Raw genomic sequence first — 17,965 nt, forward strand, 5'->3', positions numbered from 1 at the left:
AGTTATCATTACTGTTATTAAAAGAGAGCCCACTTCCAACTGAACAGACTTGGCAAGACTTAATACTGTAAGAAAGACTGAATCTTGACAAATAATTTCACTTTGATTGGACAAGGTACGAGGAAAAGCCCTGCAGAAAACAAGGTCACCAAGGAACAAGAATGGGGAAAGGACACTAAAAAGAAAGTCTGGGATGACAGCAAGCAGTCTTAGACGAGGGGTGAGGCAGAAGAGGGTACCTGAACAGGTGTCAAATGGGAGAAAAAGCCCAGAGATGGCCTCACATCTTTTCATTGAGTAGGGAAGAGGAAATGGTTCTTCTTTCCATCATTTCCCTGTCCCTTATGGTGTTCTACTCCTTTGGCAGTTCGGCAACATGTCTAAAACCAAGACTAGAAGCAGCTAGGGCAGAGACCAAGGAGTGGTCAGTCAGGCCCAGGTGAGGTTTCAGAGTAAGCAGGCAAAATGGCCCACTTCTGCAAAGGAGGTCTCTGGCGAGAGAGTAGCCCCCAAACAGGCACACTTTCTGGATGTGAGGGGTAGGGGCCCCCTCAGAAGAGGGTCAGATGCTGTTGGGAGGCAGCCAAAAAGAAGGCCCACACTAATCCTCAAGAACATCTACTTGAGGCATCCTGCTCATGCAGAAGAGTGCTAGCGATAAGATTTACATGGTCTGGGGTCTGCCCAGGCCTTCCTCCCAGATGCACAGCCCTGTGACAGTCATCCATGCAGCATCCAAATGGTACTCCCTTCCTGGTTCCCCCAACTTCCGCCCTTCCTTCCTCATTGGTTTCCAATTTGTGCCATTTCCAGTAATTCACCTGAAACATTTGTCAACAGCACTAACAGAACACAGGGCAGAGGTATACGGGGAACTGCAATTTGGAAAGACCTGGGTCTGAGATCCACCCTGCCATGGTCCCAGGGCCTCTGTGAGTAGTGCTGGGAGGACTGGAACCTAGCACCATACGTGGGGTACTGGAGTGCCAGATGTGAAACAAGGAGAAAGCAAAGAGCAGGACAAAAATGGGCAAGTGGCCTGTATTCATAAACCAAAGGTAGCAGGGGTCCAAGAGGCTACAGCCACCAGGGCAAACCTTCCTGAAGGACGATCTTGGAAGTGAGTACTGGCACAGAGGGTCCATCAGGCTGGAGTAGGCCTTGGGAGAGAGAGTAGGAAAGAAGGCACAGAGGGGACATTGGGACAAATTGTGGAAACTTTCAGTGGCAATCTAATTCAATTCAACAAACAGACAGATATTGGGCAACAATTGTGAACAAAGCCACTTCCAGCAGGGCAGCCATTTAGAAACACAAGATGCTTGCCCACAAGTTGCTCACTACAACACACACACAACCTGTAGCTCAGGCCTGCTGCTGGGCCCTGGGCACCCAACCAAGCACCCTGGCACCTGTGGAACCCAATCTCACTTCTGGCTTTTCTGCACCTAGGCAAGTGCCCTCACCTTTTATATCTCCTAGAGAAGCCTCTTCTAAGTGCCAGACCAAACTTCTATCCAACTGGAAAGCACTACTTCCCCCACATTCTCCTCCCATCTTCCTCAACCTTTCTCTGGCGGGTTCTAATGCGTATAGCTCACCTCTCCTCCATGACAAAACCTGGACTGCTCAAATCCAAGCACTGCTTCTTCACCGTGGGCTCCAGTGGAATTGAAGGAGATTCACGACTCATCTCCTCCATAAAGCCTGCCCCAGTCCAGCCCCAGCCAGCCCATTTCTTCTCTCCCTGGCCTTAGTGTGTGGTTTGCCCTGATTTGTGGGCCTTTACTGAATTTCCTCTTCCATGTCCCCCTAGAGGCCATACCTCACCCACACTGGGTTCTCTACAAATACTTGTGGCATGTACACTCACGGCTTAGTTCTGCTTCTATTTCTCTCCCCAGTTTGCCAGCAGTCCTGGGGCAAGAATTAACTTCACCTCCCAAGTATCTCAATGCCCAGTCTAGGGCTCCCAACAGGGTAGACGTGCAAAAGAATGGGATGGAGAGTTCCTGAATTAGGATGGTGAAGATGATGAATGGACAAACAGAAGAGCTCCCACTGTGAGCAACTACACATGTCCAGCACATCCACCCTCACCGAAAGTGTCTGCATCACCGGCAGGGGAAGGGTGGCATGGAGAAGCCGGGGATGCTGTTAGGAGGGAAGGCAAGGACTTCTTGGTAAAGACACTGAGAAGCTCTAACTGTGATCTCGCAAACACCGGCACCTCTTGGAGCCTTGGCTTTCTCAGCTGCAGAATGGGGACAATGGGCCCTGGCCTACTCCCTCTCACAAAACATTTTGATTTGTAGGGCTTTCAGAGCTGCCGGGAACCTAGGGACTTGGCCTAACCCCAGCATTTAGGAGATGAGGAAAGAGCTTGTCAGAGGTGAAACAACTCAAAAGTACACAAAACAAGTTCGGCTGGAAAGAACCTGCCACGGCAGGTCCTCTAAGCCTGCCCTGTGCTCCTGATTCCGTGCCCAGGAGGGCACTTCCAGGACCACCTGCTGCTCCTCACCGCCCGAGGCCAGTGCACTTTGTAAACTGCTCCAGCCTGTTAGAATAACGGGCTGAGTGCAGCCCCACCTCCTCCTCACTGAGCAGCCTCGGGCCAATCACTGCTTTGCCTCTAAAACGAATGCCAGACCGGATTATTACAAGAATCCCTACAGCAGGCGGAGTGCAGGCACTTGGAACACAGAAAACCCTCGCCTGGCACGCCACAGCTTCCTTCAGGGCTGAACAACTTCCAGCGTTAGGCTCCCGATTCTGACAGACTTGGGTTCGAATCCACAGGGACCTCTCGCCCGGGGCATCCGGGGGTTCCGTGCATCAGTTTCTCCATCTGCAAAATGGGCTCGAGGGCAGGAATAAGGCCGCCGGCGACCGCCAGGGACGCGAAGCTGACGAGGCCCGGCTGCGCCCGCGCGGACGGACACCGGCGGAGAGGCGGGACGGGGTCTGGGCGAAGGGTCCCGGGAGCTCTCGCGCGCCGTGAGGCGGGTGAAGGCGGGCCCGCGCCGGCCGCCCCGCGGGAGGGGGAGGGGGAGGGGGAAGGGAGGGGGAAGGGAGGGGCGGCGCACGTCGCGTCGCGCACCGCCCGCCGCCGTCTCCTCCAGCCGTCACTCGTGGAGACCGCACCGCCTTGGCGCGCACGACCCTTACATAAGCGTCCCCCACGGCGGCGCTGGCGCACGCCCACAGGCTCCGACCCGTCGCGAGGAGAGGAAGGTGCGCAGCGCCGCCGGCACTCACCTCCTCGCCTCCGCCGCAAGTCGTCGCCACCGTCTCTACCGCCGCTGCCTCCACTGACAGGGAACAGCTGCGGTCTCCGCGCAACCGAACTTGCTGCAGTCCTGGCCCCGCCTTACGGACTTCTTATTGGCTCAGACAGCCCAACCCCTCCTGTTATTGGGCAATGACGACCGTCACTCACCGCTCCCGGCTCAGGACTCCTCCCTACCTCCCGCCTACCCGTCACGTTTAAGCCTTGGCGCCCCACGTCGGCTCCGCCCCTCGCGTCGCCGGCGGGCCCCTGGATTGGTGAGGAGGCTGGGAGAGCCAGCCCCTGGCGCACCACCGCCTACTCCCTTGCCTTTAGAGCCCCACGTGGGCCGCGGCGCCGGGGCCTCCGCCCGCAATAGGCGGAAGTAACCGGGTTCCGGCACGCTGTGATTGGCTATCGGCGGGGGTGGGGACGTGCGATTCATTCACCCGAGTAGCACGTGTCTCCCAAAGCCGCAAGCAAAACAGATCGCACCGAGACCGGGAGATCCCGGCTGGACGCGGATGGAAGGAGTGGACGGGGCAGAGGGCGGAGGAAAAGCGTTTGTGGAGCGGGCAGGAGGAAGGAGATGGCAGTTGTACCACAAGAGTGATCGAGATTGTGTCGGTTAGCTGGGGTGGGGGCGAGGGGGCGATGAGCAGGAGTCCATCTCTGTGTGACCTTGGACAAGCAACCTCACCGCTCTGAGCCTCAGTTTCTTAACCTGCAAATCGAGCCCCCTGGGGACCTAGAAGGTCTAGAAGGCCTGATTAAACAGAAAGCTTCATAAACTAGGCTCTGTACCAGCCAAGGGGATATGGAAATGACCAAAACGAAGCAAAATCTCTGCTTTATAGTGAGAGAAAAGACAGACGATAAACAAAATGTAGGGTACATCGTGTGGTACTCAGGACATGGAGGAAAAATAACCTCCCTCCAGACAGTAGGGAGGATCAAGGACTATGAGAACATCTTGTTAACTAGAAATTGCTTATTGAGCATGGAGAAATATTTACAACTCCATTCTCTGTTGTGTCTGTTAATGTTTGTCTCTCCCAACTTTCTTGTCCTTCCTTCCACCTATTGGCTGAACTTCAACATAGGTCAATCCAATACAGTTATTTTAGTAGCAGAAAAAGGATTAAAATCCTAATTCTCCAGATCCACCTATTCATTCAATTAACAATTCATTTGACTCTGGGATGCCTGGGTGGCTCAGTGATTGAAGTGATCTGCCTTCAGCTCAGGTCCTGATCCTGGGGTCCTCCAATGGGATTGAGTCCTGCACCGGTTTCCCACAGGGAGCCTGCTTCTCCCTCTGCCTATGTCTCTGCCTCTGTGTGTCTCTCTCATGAATAAATAAATATAATGTTTTTAAAAATTCATTTGATTGTGCACCTACTATGATCCTTGTGCTATGCCAGGACGCTACTGTGAAAAGACATAGCCCCTGGCATCACATCATAGAGCTCATATTCTATTAGACGTCCAAGTCCTATGACTCTTTCTACCTCAGAACTTTATGCCAGAAAGCATTAAAGCTGTGTGATCTTGGGCAGAGCCCCTCCCTCTCTGGATTGAATTTCTTCTTAACAGCGGTTGGGCTTGATGGACACTGAGTCCCTATTACATGGTTGTCCCTATTACTATTCTTCTAGCATGCTTACCTTGTGATTTTGACACCTGCCTCTATCTTCTCTCCCCTACTGTGTACATGTAAGATGCAGACCCTGGTGTCCCTCAGGAAAGACAAGGGTCCTTCTCTACAGTTGGCCATGCTATAGATGCTGCGACATGTCAGCTCAGTCCTGGCTGGTCCCTGTGAACCTATGGGTCTGGAGCAAAGGTTGGGTGACTCCAGCCAGGTTCAGGTGGTCCCCACACCACCAGGTAAAGGTCTGAATGAAGAAACTAATTGAGAACTAGAAAATGGACTGCTGTGAACCAAAAAAGTATGGATTTTGGACAGTTAGCTCAGGCATATAAATTATCTAGTTCAAATGAGATTAGGAAACAAGATACTTCTCCATCTGGCCTCTGTCCTACCCTCAGGCTGATTTCCCCAGAAAGACAAAGTTAGAAGGTGTATTCCATCCCAGATAGAGAAAACTGCCCAGACAAAACCCTGGGTGGAGAGCCACAGTAGCTAGAGACAGCATCTCTCTGTTTGGGCTTCCATACCTCTACTGATAGAATCTCCTTGGGACAGGGTGCTGGCTAGTGGGAAACAGATTCCTGAGCCCCACTCCATGGTTCTTACGCATATTGATCACCAATATGACCAGCAGAATACCACCTGGGTCTATTTTTGTTGGATGAAATCCCTGCATTGAATTGCTAGTTTAAGAAGCTCTCCAAATGGTTCTAATGTGGGTCAGTGTTGAGAACCACTAATAGACCAAGAGAAGTTACTCTCTTGACTTCCTGATAATAAGACCCTCCCTGGGGCTCTTTAAAAACAAAACTGATGGGGCACCTCGGTGGCTCAGTTGGTTAAGCAACCAACTCTTGATTTCGGCTCAGGTCACTATATCAGGGTCATGCTTGTCCCTCCCATGCACCCCCCACCCCACCCCACCCCACCCCGCCCACAACATGCATGCACGTGTGCGTGTGTGCGTGCGCGGGCAGGCGCGCAAGCGCATTCTCTCTCTCTCTCAAGTGAATAAACAAAGTCTTTAAAAAGCAAAAACAAAACAGATGGCCGACTCCCTGGTCCCTGATTTGTAAGGGTTCAGTAAGTCTGGTGGCCGGGCACAAGAATCTTTTTCTCTGCCTATCAAAAGCCCCCAACTGGGATCCCTGGGTGGCGCAGCGGTTTGGCGCCTGCCTTTGGCCCAGGGCGCGATCCTGGAGACCTGGGATCGAATCCCACGTCGGGCTCCCGGTGCATGGAGCCTCCTTCTCCCTCTGCCTGTGTCTCTGCCTCTCTCTCTCTCTCTGTGTGACTATCATAAATAAATAAAAATTAAAAAAAAAAAAGCCCCCAACTGATTCTTTTTTTCTGTTTTAAGATTTATTTGTCCAGAGAGAACAAAGAGGGGGAGGGGCAGAGGGAAGGAGATAAGCAGACACCCCACTGAGCACGGAGCCTAACATGGGACTCCATCCTAGGACCCTGAGATCAGGACCTGAGCCAAAGTCAGACACTTAACCTACTGAGCCACCCAGGTGCCTCTTTTTTTTTTTTTTTTTTTTCACCCAGGTGCCTCTTAAGCTCAACTGATTCTTGAAGCTACAGAGAGTTTGGGAAACTTCGCTGAGTTCCTAGGGGGCTATAGGGGAAGGTGATGTGGGAGAGATAGGCTGAGATCAGCCTGAGAATGCTAATGAGGAGTCTAGCTCTGGTGTTTAGGGCCCAGGCAGCATAGTTCTGTTAAGAGAGTGTGGTCTAGGGGCAGCTGCAAAGCAGTTTATGGGCTCCTGTTAAACTAGGATTATGTCTGCCTTATTGCTTCTTAGTATCAATCACTTTCTGGAAGTTTCTTGGTTTGTTTCTTGCTTCTATTCTTGGTTTGTTTCTTGCTTCTATTCTCCCAACCCCTTCTCATATTTGAATGTTACCACTACAAGAGCTGAATCTGGCACAAAATAGATGCTTAATAAGAGTCAGCAAATGGGGATCCCTGGGTGGCGCAGCGGTTTGGCGCGTGCCTTTGGCCCAGGGCGCGATCCTGGAGGCCCGGGATCGAATCCCACGTCGGGCTCCCGGTGCATGGAGCCTGCTTCTCCCTCTGCCTGTGTCTCTGCCTCTCTCTCTATATATATGACTATCATAAAAAAAAAAAAAAAAAAGAGTCAGCAAATGAAGGAATGGGAGTCATCAGCCCACTTTTAGTGGTTAAAACCAAGAGAGGGAATAAGACAGCCCCTGAGGCTGAGTAGAGTCCACCAATAGAGAAGGCACCACATTTAAGAGGAAGGGAAGAGGGATCCCTGGGTGGCGCAGCGGTTCGGCGCCTGCCTTTGGCCCAGGGCGCGATCCTGGAGACCCGGGATCTAGTCCCACGTCGGGCTCCCGGTGCATGGAGCCTGCTTCTCCCTCTGCCTGTGTCTCTGCCTCTCTCTCTCTCTCTCTCTCTCTCTCTCTGTATGACTATCATAAATAAATAATAAAAAAAAAAAAAGAGGAAGGGAAGAGTTAAAAAGAGGGCAAGGGCTGGCAGGAAGAGCAAATTCTGAGGGGGGGTGGGCATCTCCAGGGCCCCAGACTGGAAAGGAGGACTGAATGGCAAGAGACAATGAGTACATTCACTCTGCACCCATTTTGGCAACATGCAATAGAAAAAGGAGCTACTTGCCCCACCCTCAAGCTGCTCCTAGACCAGATGGGGAGATACACCTCAAAGCATATGATTTCAAAATAGTTTGTGCTGTGCTAGAGAAAATGGCCAGAGTGCTATAGAAATCCAAAGAGGGTGTCACTGACCCCATGAGAGGGATGTGGAAGGCTTCCTGGAGGGGGCAATACCTATCTATGCTAAGTCAATAGATAGATAGATAGATAGATAGATAGATAGATAGATAGGCAGGCAGATAGAGAAAAGTTGAGAACTTATTGGGTAAATTTACTGATAAAAAGAATCCTAGGGGATCCCTGGGTGGTGCAGCGGTTTGGCGCCTGCCTTTGGCCCAGGGCGCGATCCTGGAGGCCCGGGATCAAATCCCACGTCGGGCTCCCGGTGCATGGAGCCTGCTTCTCCCTCTGCCTGTGTCTCTGCCTTGTCTCTGCCTCTCTCTCTCTGTATGACTATCATAAATAAATAATTAAAAAAATTTTTAAAAGAAAATAAAAAGAATCCTATACACAGCCTAAACAAAGACAGGGAGGCATGATAGGATCAAGGCATGGAAGGGGTCAGTGGGGACCCACTAACAAGTTCAGGAAGCATTGCCTGAGGGGAAGCTGTGGGGAAGTCCAAGAATAGTTAGAACTCAGGAAGCTTGGATAAGCAGAAGCACCCAGGTGGATGAGGACTCCCAGACAAAACCATGGACCCCTCAAACACTAACAGCCACCATGAACCCACCTCTCCATGTTGATAGTTCAGAAGGCTGGCTTTGCCCTGAGGATCTCACAAGGACAAACCAGATATCCCAGATCCTCTGTCCAGGGAGACAAAAGAAAGTCATTTTTTAAAAAAATTAACCAAATTCTGGCAACTGGAACCTCAGATAGCTTGTCTGCTGGCAATACCTTAGGGTTAAATCCTTAATGATGGAAAAAGGAGGCAAGAAGAATGCACAAAATAGTCCTTTTCCACAGGTTAGATAGTGTGTCTTCTAAGCAACATAGAGCCCCCAGTGCATGTGTTGGGGATACAGGTGGTTCAAGAGTTTTCCTCCCTGCAGGTCCTCAGGGATCCAGGTTGCTCCACCATAAACACTGTTAACTCATGCTGTACCTTGTGATAATGAGGAAAAGATGCTCATCTGGCATCATCCTAGTGGTGAGATCCTTCTTAGGACAGCAGCAGAGTCATGTCAGCATGTGACTGAGCTGGCAAAGCATGGGTTGGATTGCAGTCCCAGTTTGCCAAGAGTGGTTTGTGGAAACTGAACATCTGTGTGAGATTGCCCTGGACCCTTGCCGTGGCCACCCAAATACAGTTTTGGAATTGGGGGAAACTAAAGCCCAATGCCTCACCATTGCAATCTCTAAGCTGTTAACCCTGTATGTAGACCTCCTACTCCTAGGGACCCACCCTGTCTTTTTGGTCTCCTTTGACTCTGGCTAATCAGTCCACTGACCCTGTGAAGCCCATGCCATCATGGGATCTCTAACAAGACAGTCAGACCTTCTACCCGCCAAGGTGGGCCTTGGTCTAGCAAATTCCAGCCCCAGCACTTCAGGCCCGAACTAAGGCTGTTGCTCACAAGGCAGAGAAGGATCAGATCCCACTCTGAGCCACAGCTCCTCTGATTCTTCTGCTGAGGCTCAGAGAAAGGAATTGAGTTCTCTCTGGATTACATAGCTAGTCAGGGGCAGGGGCAGGGCCAGGACCAGACCTCCAGTCTCTTGATCCCCAAGCTGTAGTCTTTTTGCTCCAATGGCTGCCTTGGGGGAAAAGAGAAGGCAAGAATGTGCAGAATTCAGATTTCAAAGGAAGGGCTTTGGTTTGCAATCTAAGTCCTATAATCACAGACCTCAAAGGCAAAAGGGCCTTGAGCAATTATGTTTCCAGGATTTCCCCTAAGAAATAGATCACTTAGGGCATGATTGTATACACAACTTCTCAAGCCCCTGTGGGGACCTGTTCATGCAGGGGGCTTGTGACGGGACTAGCAACTGGTTTTTTGTTTGTTTGTTTGTTTGTTTTGTTTTGTTTTGTTTTGTTTTTTTTAACAAGGGAAGTTTTGGATGCTCCAGCTGGACCCACTCATTTTACAGATGAGGAAATAGGCTCACACAATAGGAGAAGGGACAGGCTCACCATCAATTGTCATCAGGGCCTGCATATTTGAAAAACTGCGAGAGGGACGCCTGGGTGGCTCAGCAGTTGAGCGTCTGCCTTTGGTTCAGGACATGATCCTGGAGTCCCCCTATCAAGTCCTGCATCAGGCTTCCTGCATGGAGCCTGCTTCTCCTTCGACCTTGTCTCTACCTCTGTGTGTGTGTGTGTGTGTGTGTGTGTGTGTGTGTGTGTGATGAATAAATAAATAAATAAAATCTATTAAAAAAAAAAAAGAAAGAAAAAGAAAAACTGCGAGAGCACCTATATTATCAGCTCCAGGACCTTATACCAATTGATCCCAATTGCTTTGGGTTTTTTTTATTTTATTTTTATTTTTTTAAAGATGTTTATTTATTTATTCATAGAGACACAGCTAGAGAGAGAGGCAGAGGGAGAAGCAGGCACCATGCAGGGAGCCTGATGTGGGACTCGATCCCGGGTCTCCAGGATCACGCCCTAGGCTGCAGGCGGCGCTAAACCACTGCGCCACCGGGGCTGCCCTGCTTTGTTTTTTTTTTTTTAAGATTTTATTTATTTATTCATGAGAGACACAGAGAGAGGCAGAGACATAGGCAGAGGGAGAAGCAAGCTCCTTGCAGGGAGCCTGATGCGAGACTTGATCCCAGGACCCTGGGATCATGCCCTGAGTCAAAGGCAGACACTCAACCACTGAGCCACTCAGGCATCCCCATCCCAATTGTTTTGTATGTAATGTAGAAATAATCCTCCCCTGGTTTCTTGGGACCACATAAAGGAAGCCCTACGCACAATACCTGGCACAAAACGGGTGCTCAGAACATGGGAGCTTTTTTTTTTTTTTTTTAAGATTTTATTTGTTTATTCATGAGAGACACAGAGAGAGGCAGAGACATAGGCAGAGGGAGAAGCAGGCTCCCTGCAGGGAGCCCAAAGCGGGACTCCAGGATCATGCCCTGAGCCGAAGGGAGGCGCTCAACCACTGAGCCACCCAGGTGTCCCATGGGAGCTTTTATAATCAACTTTATAATAATCTTTCTTTCCCTTTGTTTGATTTCTCCAAGCGGTAATGCAGCCAAAGTCGGGCATTGAACCTGATAGCCTGCATTCTGGCTTCCTGGAGGGAAATGAAAACCAAAACAGTGGACACATCTGGTACTATTATTCCAAAGTAAAAAAAAAAACTAGTTCCCCAAAATGTACTGTATAATAACTGCTGCTCAAGCAAAGAGATTTTCCCTATCCCCAAACCAGATGTGGTCTCCCATTCTCTTTCCTGCACTCTCAGCACTTGGCGTCTGTTTTAAGGTGCCTTCCTTTATGTATATGAGAATCCCTCCTTTTCCCGGGACAATGATTCTACCCTTTTCTCCTTGGCCTTACTCTAGGCATCATCAAAAAAAGTCTTGCCTGCAGTGTGTAGATGTGGATTAATTTCATTGGCTCACTAATAAAAAGGAATATCTAGATGGCCTGCCTCCATTCGCAGCCTTCCCGTATCTCTAAGTCCCGGATCCCACTTCAGGAAAGAGATACCAAGTCTTTCATTAATTTCACGGCACATTATTTTCCCCCATTTTAACCTCTCTGAAATGGACTGCATTTTCCAATGAATGAGCAGTGAGTATTCTTTCTTTTTTTCTTTTTTCTTTTTTTTAAGATTTTATTTATTTATTTATTTGAGAGAGAGAGAGAGAGAGAGCACAAGGCAGGGTGGGGGGAAATATCATGACCTGAGCCTTAGGCAGACACTTAACCCACTAAGCTACCCAGACACCTTGCGTATTCTTTCTTAATGGTGTATGAATTAATGCTACCTTTCCATCAACACCACCTTAGGTTTGATTAAATAAGGTATTTTCCCCCACTTTGTAGCTGAGAAATTATAGGCACACGAGGTTAAGCCACTTACTCAAAGTACAGAGCTAGCACACAGAAGTGCCAGGCTCCAAACTCAGACAGTGCGAACGCTTAAAATACAGATCTGGGGCCCTTAGGTGGCTCAGTTGGTCCAGCATCTGTCTCTTCATTTCAGCTCAGATTGTGATCTCAGGGTCTTGGGATCCAGCCCTTAGTCTGGCTCCATCCTCAGCAGGGAGTCTAAACGTGGGGGATTTCTCTCCCTCTCCCTTTGCCCCTCCCCCTGCTCGTGCTGGTTTGTGAGTGCACATGCTCTCTCTCTGTGTCTCTCAAATAAATAAATCTTTTTTTTAATAATAAATAATGAATTTTTTAAAATAATAAAATTCAGGTGGGTAAGCACCTCCATGATGACCCCCAGTGATCCCCCCCTCCTGGTGTTCAAACACTGTGAGGATTCCTCCCTGGAGGGCAGACTGGACCTGGTGACTCACTTAGGAGGGACAGAACACTGGTAAAAGTGATGGGAGGTCGCTTCTGAGACTGAGCTCCCCAAAGACTCTGGCTTCTGCCTGCCAACCATCTTTGCCCTCTCATTTGCCGGCTCCAATTGAAGCCAGCCACCATGATGTGAGCTGCCTCTTGGATGAGACCCATAAGGCAACAGCCAAAAATCAACAAGGAAACTGAAGCTCTTAGACCCTCAGGCCCTCCATCTACAAGGAACTGAGTCCTGCTAACAACCCAGAGTGACCTTGGAAGTAGATTCCTCCCAGCTGACCCTTGAGATGGCTGCAGGTTCCTGATTGGGCCAGGCCTGGATTCCTGCCCCTTGGAAACCAGGAGGTGGTACATGAATGTTGCTTTTAGTCACTAAGTTTGGGGGTAATTTTTTAAGGCAACAATAGACAATTAATAGTCTCCAATATTTAGGACAAAATATTTACTGCATTGTGTCCTGAGAACACAGAGATGAAAAGCCTTCAAGGGACACCCAGTATCAGGAGGAAAGGCATATGTATGTGGTTGCTGCTACTGTGTTTATTGAGTGGGCTGGGGAGGGGCTGCCTCCCTAACCCTTGCAGGGAGGAGAGGCAGGCTTCCAGAGGAGGTATCACTGAGCACAGCAGTGTCTGGAAAGGCAAGAGCTTCCCAGGGAAGGAAGGAGGGCATACATCTGCTTCTTGTCCTCCATGGATTTGGGAAATGGTAGGATTACACACTTGGCAGGAGGGTATTAGGCAGCTCTATGCTTGACACAAGCGTGAGTGATTCACCCCAGCACGTCCCAGAAGTCTGAGTCAGCAAATTGTTCCTGGCACAGGCTTCAGCAAGAGCAGGGGTTTGAGCCCACGCAAACTGGGTGAGGGTGGTGAAGGTTATAGAATGGCTTTGCTGCCTTTCAGCCAGAACCAGGGCTGCCCTGTGGGTCAGACATTAGAGGTGTGGTCAGGCTGGGAGTAAAGAGGCTTATGTGCTGGTCACAGTCCAACTTTGGGACAGACTGGGGCAGGAGATCAGGCCCTCCTTCTCCTTTCTCTTCTTTGCTCTGGTCCTGCCTTAGTTCCTCTGGCTGGGAGATGAGCCTGGAGGGTATCACAAGACCCTTTGCCCAGGGAAGGCCTAGCAACCCTGAGAGAGGAAACAGAGCAAGGCCAGGCCTGGGGAGAGGTCTGGGACGAGCCAAGAGTTGCAGGCAGCGCTTCCCTGACTCCAGACAGGGGGATTTGTGCAGCAGCCCAAAAATAAAGGAAGACTCCTGGCTCTGGGTCCTATGTCAACCACCAATACCGGAGCAGGGCAGTAGAGTGGTTGAAGCATGGGATCTAAGGCCAGGCTGACTGAGGAGCGAGTCCCAGGTTTGCCTCTTACTGAATGTGTTCTCAGGCCAGGTGCTTCATCTCTCAGCCTCTGTTTCTTGATCCTTGAAATGGGAATAACAATGTTCACCTCAGGACTATCATGAGGTTGAAATGCAGTGCTGGGGGGCAGCAGGGGCAGGGGTTAGCCCCAGAATGAGGAAAAATACCCATAAAATAGTAGTTAAAAAAAGAATGGCCAGATGTGTGAGGTCCCTTTCAGCCCTCAAATTATATGATTCTGGGTACCTGTTGGTCCAGCCCAAGTGCCTCTCTCTTTCTCTTGTCTTGGGAGAAAGAGCTGCTGCTGTTAGTCTGGCTTTTACACATTCATGATTTCATTGGGTTTTCACAGCACCCCATTTTGGAGCTGACAAGATGGAGCAGGAAGGGGAAGGGATTAATCTAGGCTAATGAATAATTTCCGGTTGCAGTCAAATAGCTAGGAACATAACATTTACCATTTAGCCATTTTAATGTATAATTAGGTAGGGTTACATATATTGTTGTTCAAACAGTCTCCAGGATTTTTTCTTTTCTTTTCTTTTTAAAGATATTCTTTATTTATTCATGAGAGACACACAGAGAGAGGCAGAGACACAGGCAGAGGGATAAGCCGGCTCCCTCTGAGGAGCCTGATGCAGAATCTGATCCCAGAACCCTGGGATCAGGCCCTGAGCCAAAGGCAGACACTCGACCACTGAGCCACCCAGGTGCCCCCAGGACTTTTTCATCTTGCCAGACTGAAGCTCTATAGCCATTGTACTGGCCATTCCCCACCCCTGCCCCTGGCAATCATGGGGCTACTTTCTGTTTCTGTGATTTTGACTCTTCTATTTTATGTTGGAGCTGTCCTGTTTCTTTCTTTCTTTTTAAATTTTTTTCTTTTTAAATTTAATTTTAAAATTTTAATAAAACTTTTTATTTTTTTAGGACATACAGTTGGCAGGATCTGTTCATGCAACTTGGCCAGCAGCTGGGGCATTTCCACCCTTGGTGTTGCTGGTGTAAATGACTTGAGTCTATGCTTTGAAGCCAGTTTAATAAGTCCTTTGCTGAGATCCTGGGGAGGGGGCTTCCCTGGCCAGGGGACCTTGAATCTTCTCTCAGAGACAACAGCTGGGGTTCTATGCTTGTAGTTGAGAACTTCAGTTTGTCCTATGTCACTCTGTCACACATTGAGCATGCCCCCAACCATGCCTTTGGGCCCCTTCTTTTGGGCCTTGCCCCCAGATTTGCTCACTAGGTCTTTGTCTTTCTTGGCTGACTTTCAGGCATCTCTCTTCTTGTCATCCTTGGGAGGCATTGTGAAGCTCAGAGATAGGTGGCCACCCTGGCAGCCTCGCTAAGATGTCGGACAAAAAAAAAAAGAAAAAAAAAATAGAGCTATCCTGTTTCTTAAAGGCACATCTCTGCTTTGCTGTTGAGCCATCTGTTCTCAGCATCAACAGAATGAATTTGGACAGCCAGGGCTGCAGGACTTCGGGGGGGCCAAGCACTTCAGGGGTGGAGAGATCAGAGAAGGCTGCCTAGAAGAGGAGGGGAAGGAGGAGGAGGAGGAAGAGGAGGAGGAGGAGGGGAGGAGCAAGAGGAAGAGACCTGTACCCCTTGCCCTAGAAGGCAAAGAGAGGCAGTGGTGACGCTGACTCAGAGATGCTTGAACCCTGTGGCCTGCTCTTTGGTTTATGATGGCCACCTCAGCAGTACCAACCTTTGCCCCCCAAGTGAGTTCCCATCACGTGGGTGGAGACTCCAGGCCATCTCAGAAGCCACTGGCCTGCCGAAGGGCTGTAGCAGTCCTGTGCTTGCAGCCTCAAGAACCATGGGGCCAGGGCCACGCAGCCAGTCCTTGCGAGGGCCACAGTCCTCCTACAGCAAGCTCCAGGAGCCCTGGGGGAAGCCTCTAGAGAGCCGACTGCACCGGGTGCTGAGCCTCAGACAGGGGCAAGAGAAGTCCAGGCCCTCAAACAGAGGACCAGAAAGGCTGGACACACCCGGTCAGGAGGGGCTGCCAGGGGGCCTGGAGGACACAGAGCAGCTGATCCAAGCCCAGCAAGGAGACAGCCGGCGGTGGCTGAAGCAGTATCAACAGGTTTGGCTGAGGGTTGTTGGATGGAGGAGCACTACAGGGGGAGGGTGGGGATTCCATAGAAAGGGATCCAAGGTAGCAAAGGCTCAGAAGTAGAAACATATAAGGCCAAGGACCAAGAAGACAACAGAGCTGTCTGGAGGTGAGGCTGGAAAGAGAGGTGTCCAGGCATCATATTTCAGAGGGCCCTAAATGCATTTGGAATTTATCCCACAAGCACTGGGGAGTCATGGAAGGTTTTACAGCAGGCTAGTGATGTGGTCAGAGCTGTTTTAAAATGATTAATCGGGCAATATGTTGGATGGGTGGATTTTGCTACAGTAGAGGAGATCAGCCAATAAAACTTCCCCAGGTTTGCCTCTTGTGTTCCTCTGACCCAGCAAAGGGGGCATCCTGACCCCCTTGGTGGGAGCAGCTGGCTCCTGGCCCTGCCTCCTTCTTCTTCTTTTTTTTTTTTTTTTTGCCTCCTTCTAGGAGAAAAATTTCCCAGTGAGCAGAGCTCTTGTCTTTGGGGTCTAGCACCACCTGGTGGCTATAGGTGGAAAATACCTGAAGCCTACCGAGCAGCTGTGAGACAGGGACCCTGATTCTCCCCCTCCTCTGTCTTCCAACAGATAAGGAGAAGGTGGAAGAGCTTTGTCTCCAGCTTCCCTAGTGTGACCTTGAGCCAGCCAGCCTCCCCACAGCCCTCTCTGGGCACCAGCAGCTAAGGATATTGAAAGTGGTATTGGCCCTTGCTGCACCCAGGTCAGATGGCCATGTCTATTGACCTACATCTTCCTGGCCCTCTGGACCCTTCTGCCGTGGACTGCTCCTGTCTTCCTTACACAGTGCACCAAGGCCTCTGCCACCAGCTCACCCCTTGGCCCTGGCCCTCCACTCCAAGACTGGCTCTCAACAAAGACCTCAGAAGGGCAAGAAGAAGGGGGCTCAGCTGTTTCTTGGTGGATTCTGCCCTGTGGGCGTGGAGGCACCCCTGGACAGTGACATGTATGAAGGCCTTAGAAGCCTGCCTAGAAATAGGAGTGTTGATACCCCTGACCCCACACAAGACCAGTCATGAACTTCCAGGACAGAGCTCAGTGAAGCCAGACCTATGGCTGAGAGGCTCTTTACCTGCCCACACCCCTACCCCTGCCATCCCCTGCCTGCCAGCAGCTAGTGGTAGGCAAGGCTTGGGTCTCCCTCCCTGACAGTGAGCTCCCCAAGGGCAAGGACAGTCAGGGCAGTCATCGGTACTGGAGCCCTGTAGCTGAAAGGCCCAGACCTGGATATGCTCACTTGTATCCTCAGTGTCCCAATGAAGGAAGCAAGGGAAGCTTTCCCTCCCTGTGTGACAGAGGTGGAAACTGAAGCCCAGAGCAAGGAAAGAATTCTTGTTTTTGGCACCTCCGGCCCCACCCCCACCCAGTTCCCAACCTTGGGGCTGAACATAGGAATAAAAATGCTGAGCTGATGTCAACAATTTGCCTAGTGATTAACTCGTCTAACAGGGGAAAGCTTGGCTCAGGGTTTGCCAGAATGGTGGAGCAGGGACACCATAGGCAGGTCACCCATGGGTCCCCAGGAGGCTGGTTCCTTCTTGCCACTTCTCTTGACCTCATTCCATGGAGGTTTGCCACCTCCTCCTGTGCTGACCTCCAGTCAGCTTTGGGAGATCCACTTTGCCTTTGTGCTCACCTTCATGAGGCCCAGAAAGAGCACAGGCTCATCCAAGGCCACACAGAAGGGAGGGTCTTACCCCAAAAAACCTGAGCATTTTGAGAGGCACTGGCATTTCTTGTGGGGTCCCCAGGGCTCTCGTGGCTCAAGCAGACTCAAGGTCAAAGGTGAGAGGGCAGCTACAAGCATCCTAGTGTAAGGTCTGTCCTGGGATGATGGGGAGACCCGAGAGTTCAACTAGACAGAAGGGAGTTTCCCTGTTTCCGCAGAGCCCAGAACCCTGGCAGGACTATTGGGAAAAAAGGAGGGTCCTGGGTAAATCATGTCCCAGAGAGACACTGGGATCAGAGACCTGGGTTCCTGGCTTGGAAGCTGGACTCTGGGAGCTGACCAGAAGCTTCCAGCCCAACTAGTCACAAACTTTAGATGCCCACTGCTCTGTTGCCTTCTGCAGTAGCCTTTTGGGTGTCTCTGTGGGAACTCCAGGCTCCAGGAAGCACAATCTGAGTCTAAAGCTCCTGCAAACCCTCTGGATGTCTGGAAGAGGAAACTGAGGCCCAGAATGTGAAGGTATCGTCATCACCCTCTAGGTCTCAGCCCTTGAGGCTCCTGGAAGCCTCTGTGTCCCCCAGGATTTTCTAGCCCAACTCTTTGCTGTTCTTTTTTTTTTTTAAGATTTATTTTTATTTATTTATGATAGTCACAGAGAGAGAGAGAGAGAGAGAGAGAGAGAGAGGCAGAGACACAGGCAGAGGGAGAAGCAGTCTCCATGCTGGGAGCCCGACACGGGACT

The 17,965-nt window shown here is 50.5% G+C and overlaps 2 protein-coding genes and 1 pseudogene across 21 annotated transcripts in view; 1 reads left to right on the forward strand and 2 right to left on the reverse strand.

Annotated features, from left to right (window-relative positions):
* The window catches only part of PC (pyruvate carboxylase), a 100,680-nt gene extending 97,048 nt beyond the window's left edge, over positions 1-3,632 (reverse strand). For 8 of the 20 annotated variants that reach the window (XM_072758478.1, XM_072758477.1, XM_072758480.1 and 5 more), the window contains exon 1: positions 3,262-3,398. The gene's annotated coding sequence lies outside the window, so the exon portion shown is untranslated. Of the gene's footprint in view, positions 1-2,676 lie in introns of all 20 variants that reach the window. The other 12 variants (XM_026004322.2, XM_072758474.1, XM_026004323.2 and 9 more) reach the window with 12 other exon arrangements.
* A 10,745-nt stretch (positions 3,633-14,377) lies between these two features.
* LOC112923981 (small ribosomal subunit protein eS25 pseudogene) lies at positions 14,378-14,727 on the reverse strand (annotated as a pseudogene).
* Positions 14,728-15,136: 409 nt separating this feature from the next.
* C5H11orf86 (chromosome 5 C11orf86 homolog) lies at positions 15,137-16,975 on the forward strand. The gene is made up of 2 exons (XM_026003898.2): positions 15,137-15,513; positions 16,125-16,975. Exons 1-2 carry the CDS (start codon positions 15,244-15,246, stop codon positions 16,218-16,220), a joined length of 366 nt encoding a protein of 121 aa, XP_025859683.1. The 5' UTR covers positions 15,137-15,243; the 3' UTR covers positions 16,221-16,975.
* Positions 16,976-17,965: the final 990 nt, after the last annotated feature.

The sequence above is a fragment of the Vulpes vulpes genome, chromosome 5 (genome assembly GCF_048418805.1).
Source record: "Vulpes vulpes isolate BD-2025 chromosome 5, VulVul3, whole genome shotgun sequence".
In the NCBI taxonomy this organism is placed as follows: Eukaryota; Metazoa; Chordata; class Mammalia; order Carnivora; family Canidae; genus Vulpes; species Vulpes vulpes.

What these genes read in the sequence shown, in the direction of transcription:
- C5H11orf86 (XM_026003898.2), top strand. Translation starts at nt 15,244, where the DNA reads ATGGGGCCAGGGCCACGCAGCCAGTCCTTGCGAGGGCCACAGTCCTCC. An exon ending in GGCTGAAGCAGTATCAACAG is followed by an intron (nt 15,514 to 16,124) that starts GTTTGGCTGAGG and finishes GTCTTCCAACAG; the next exon opens with ATAAGGAGAAGGTGGAAGAG.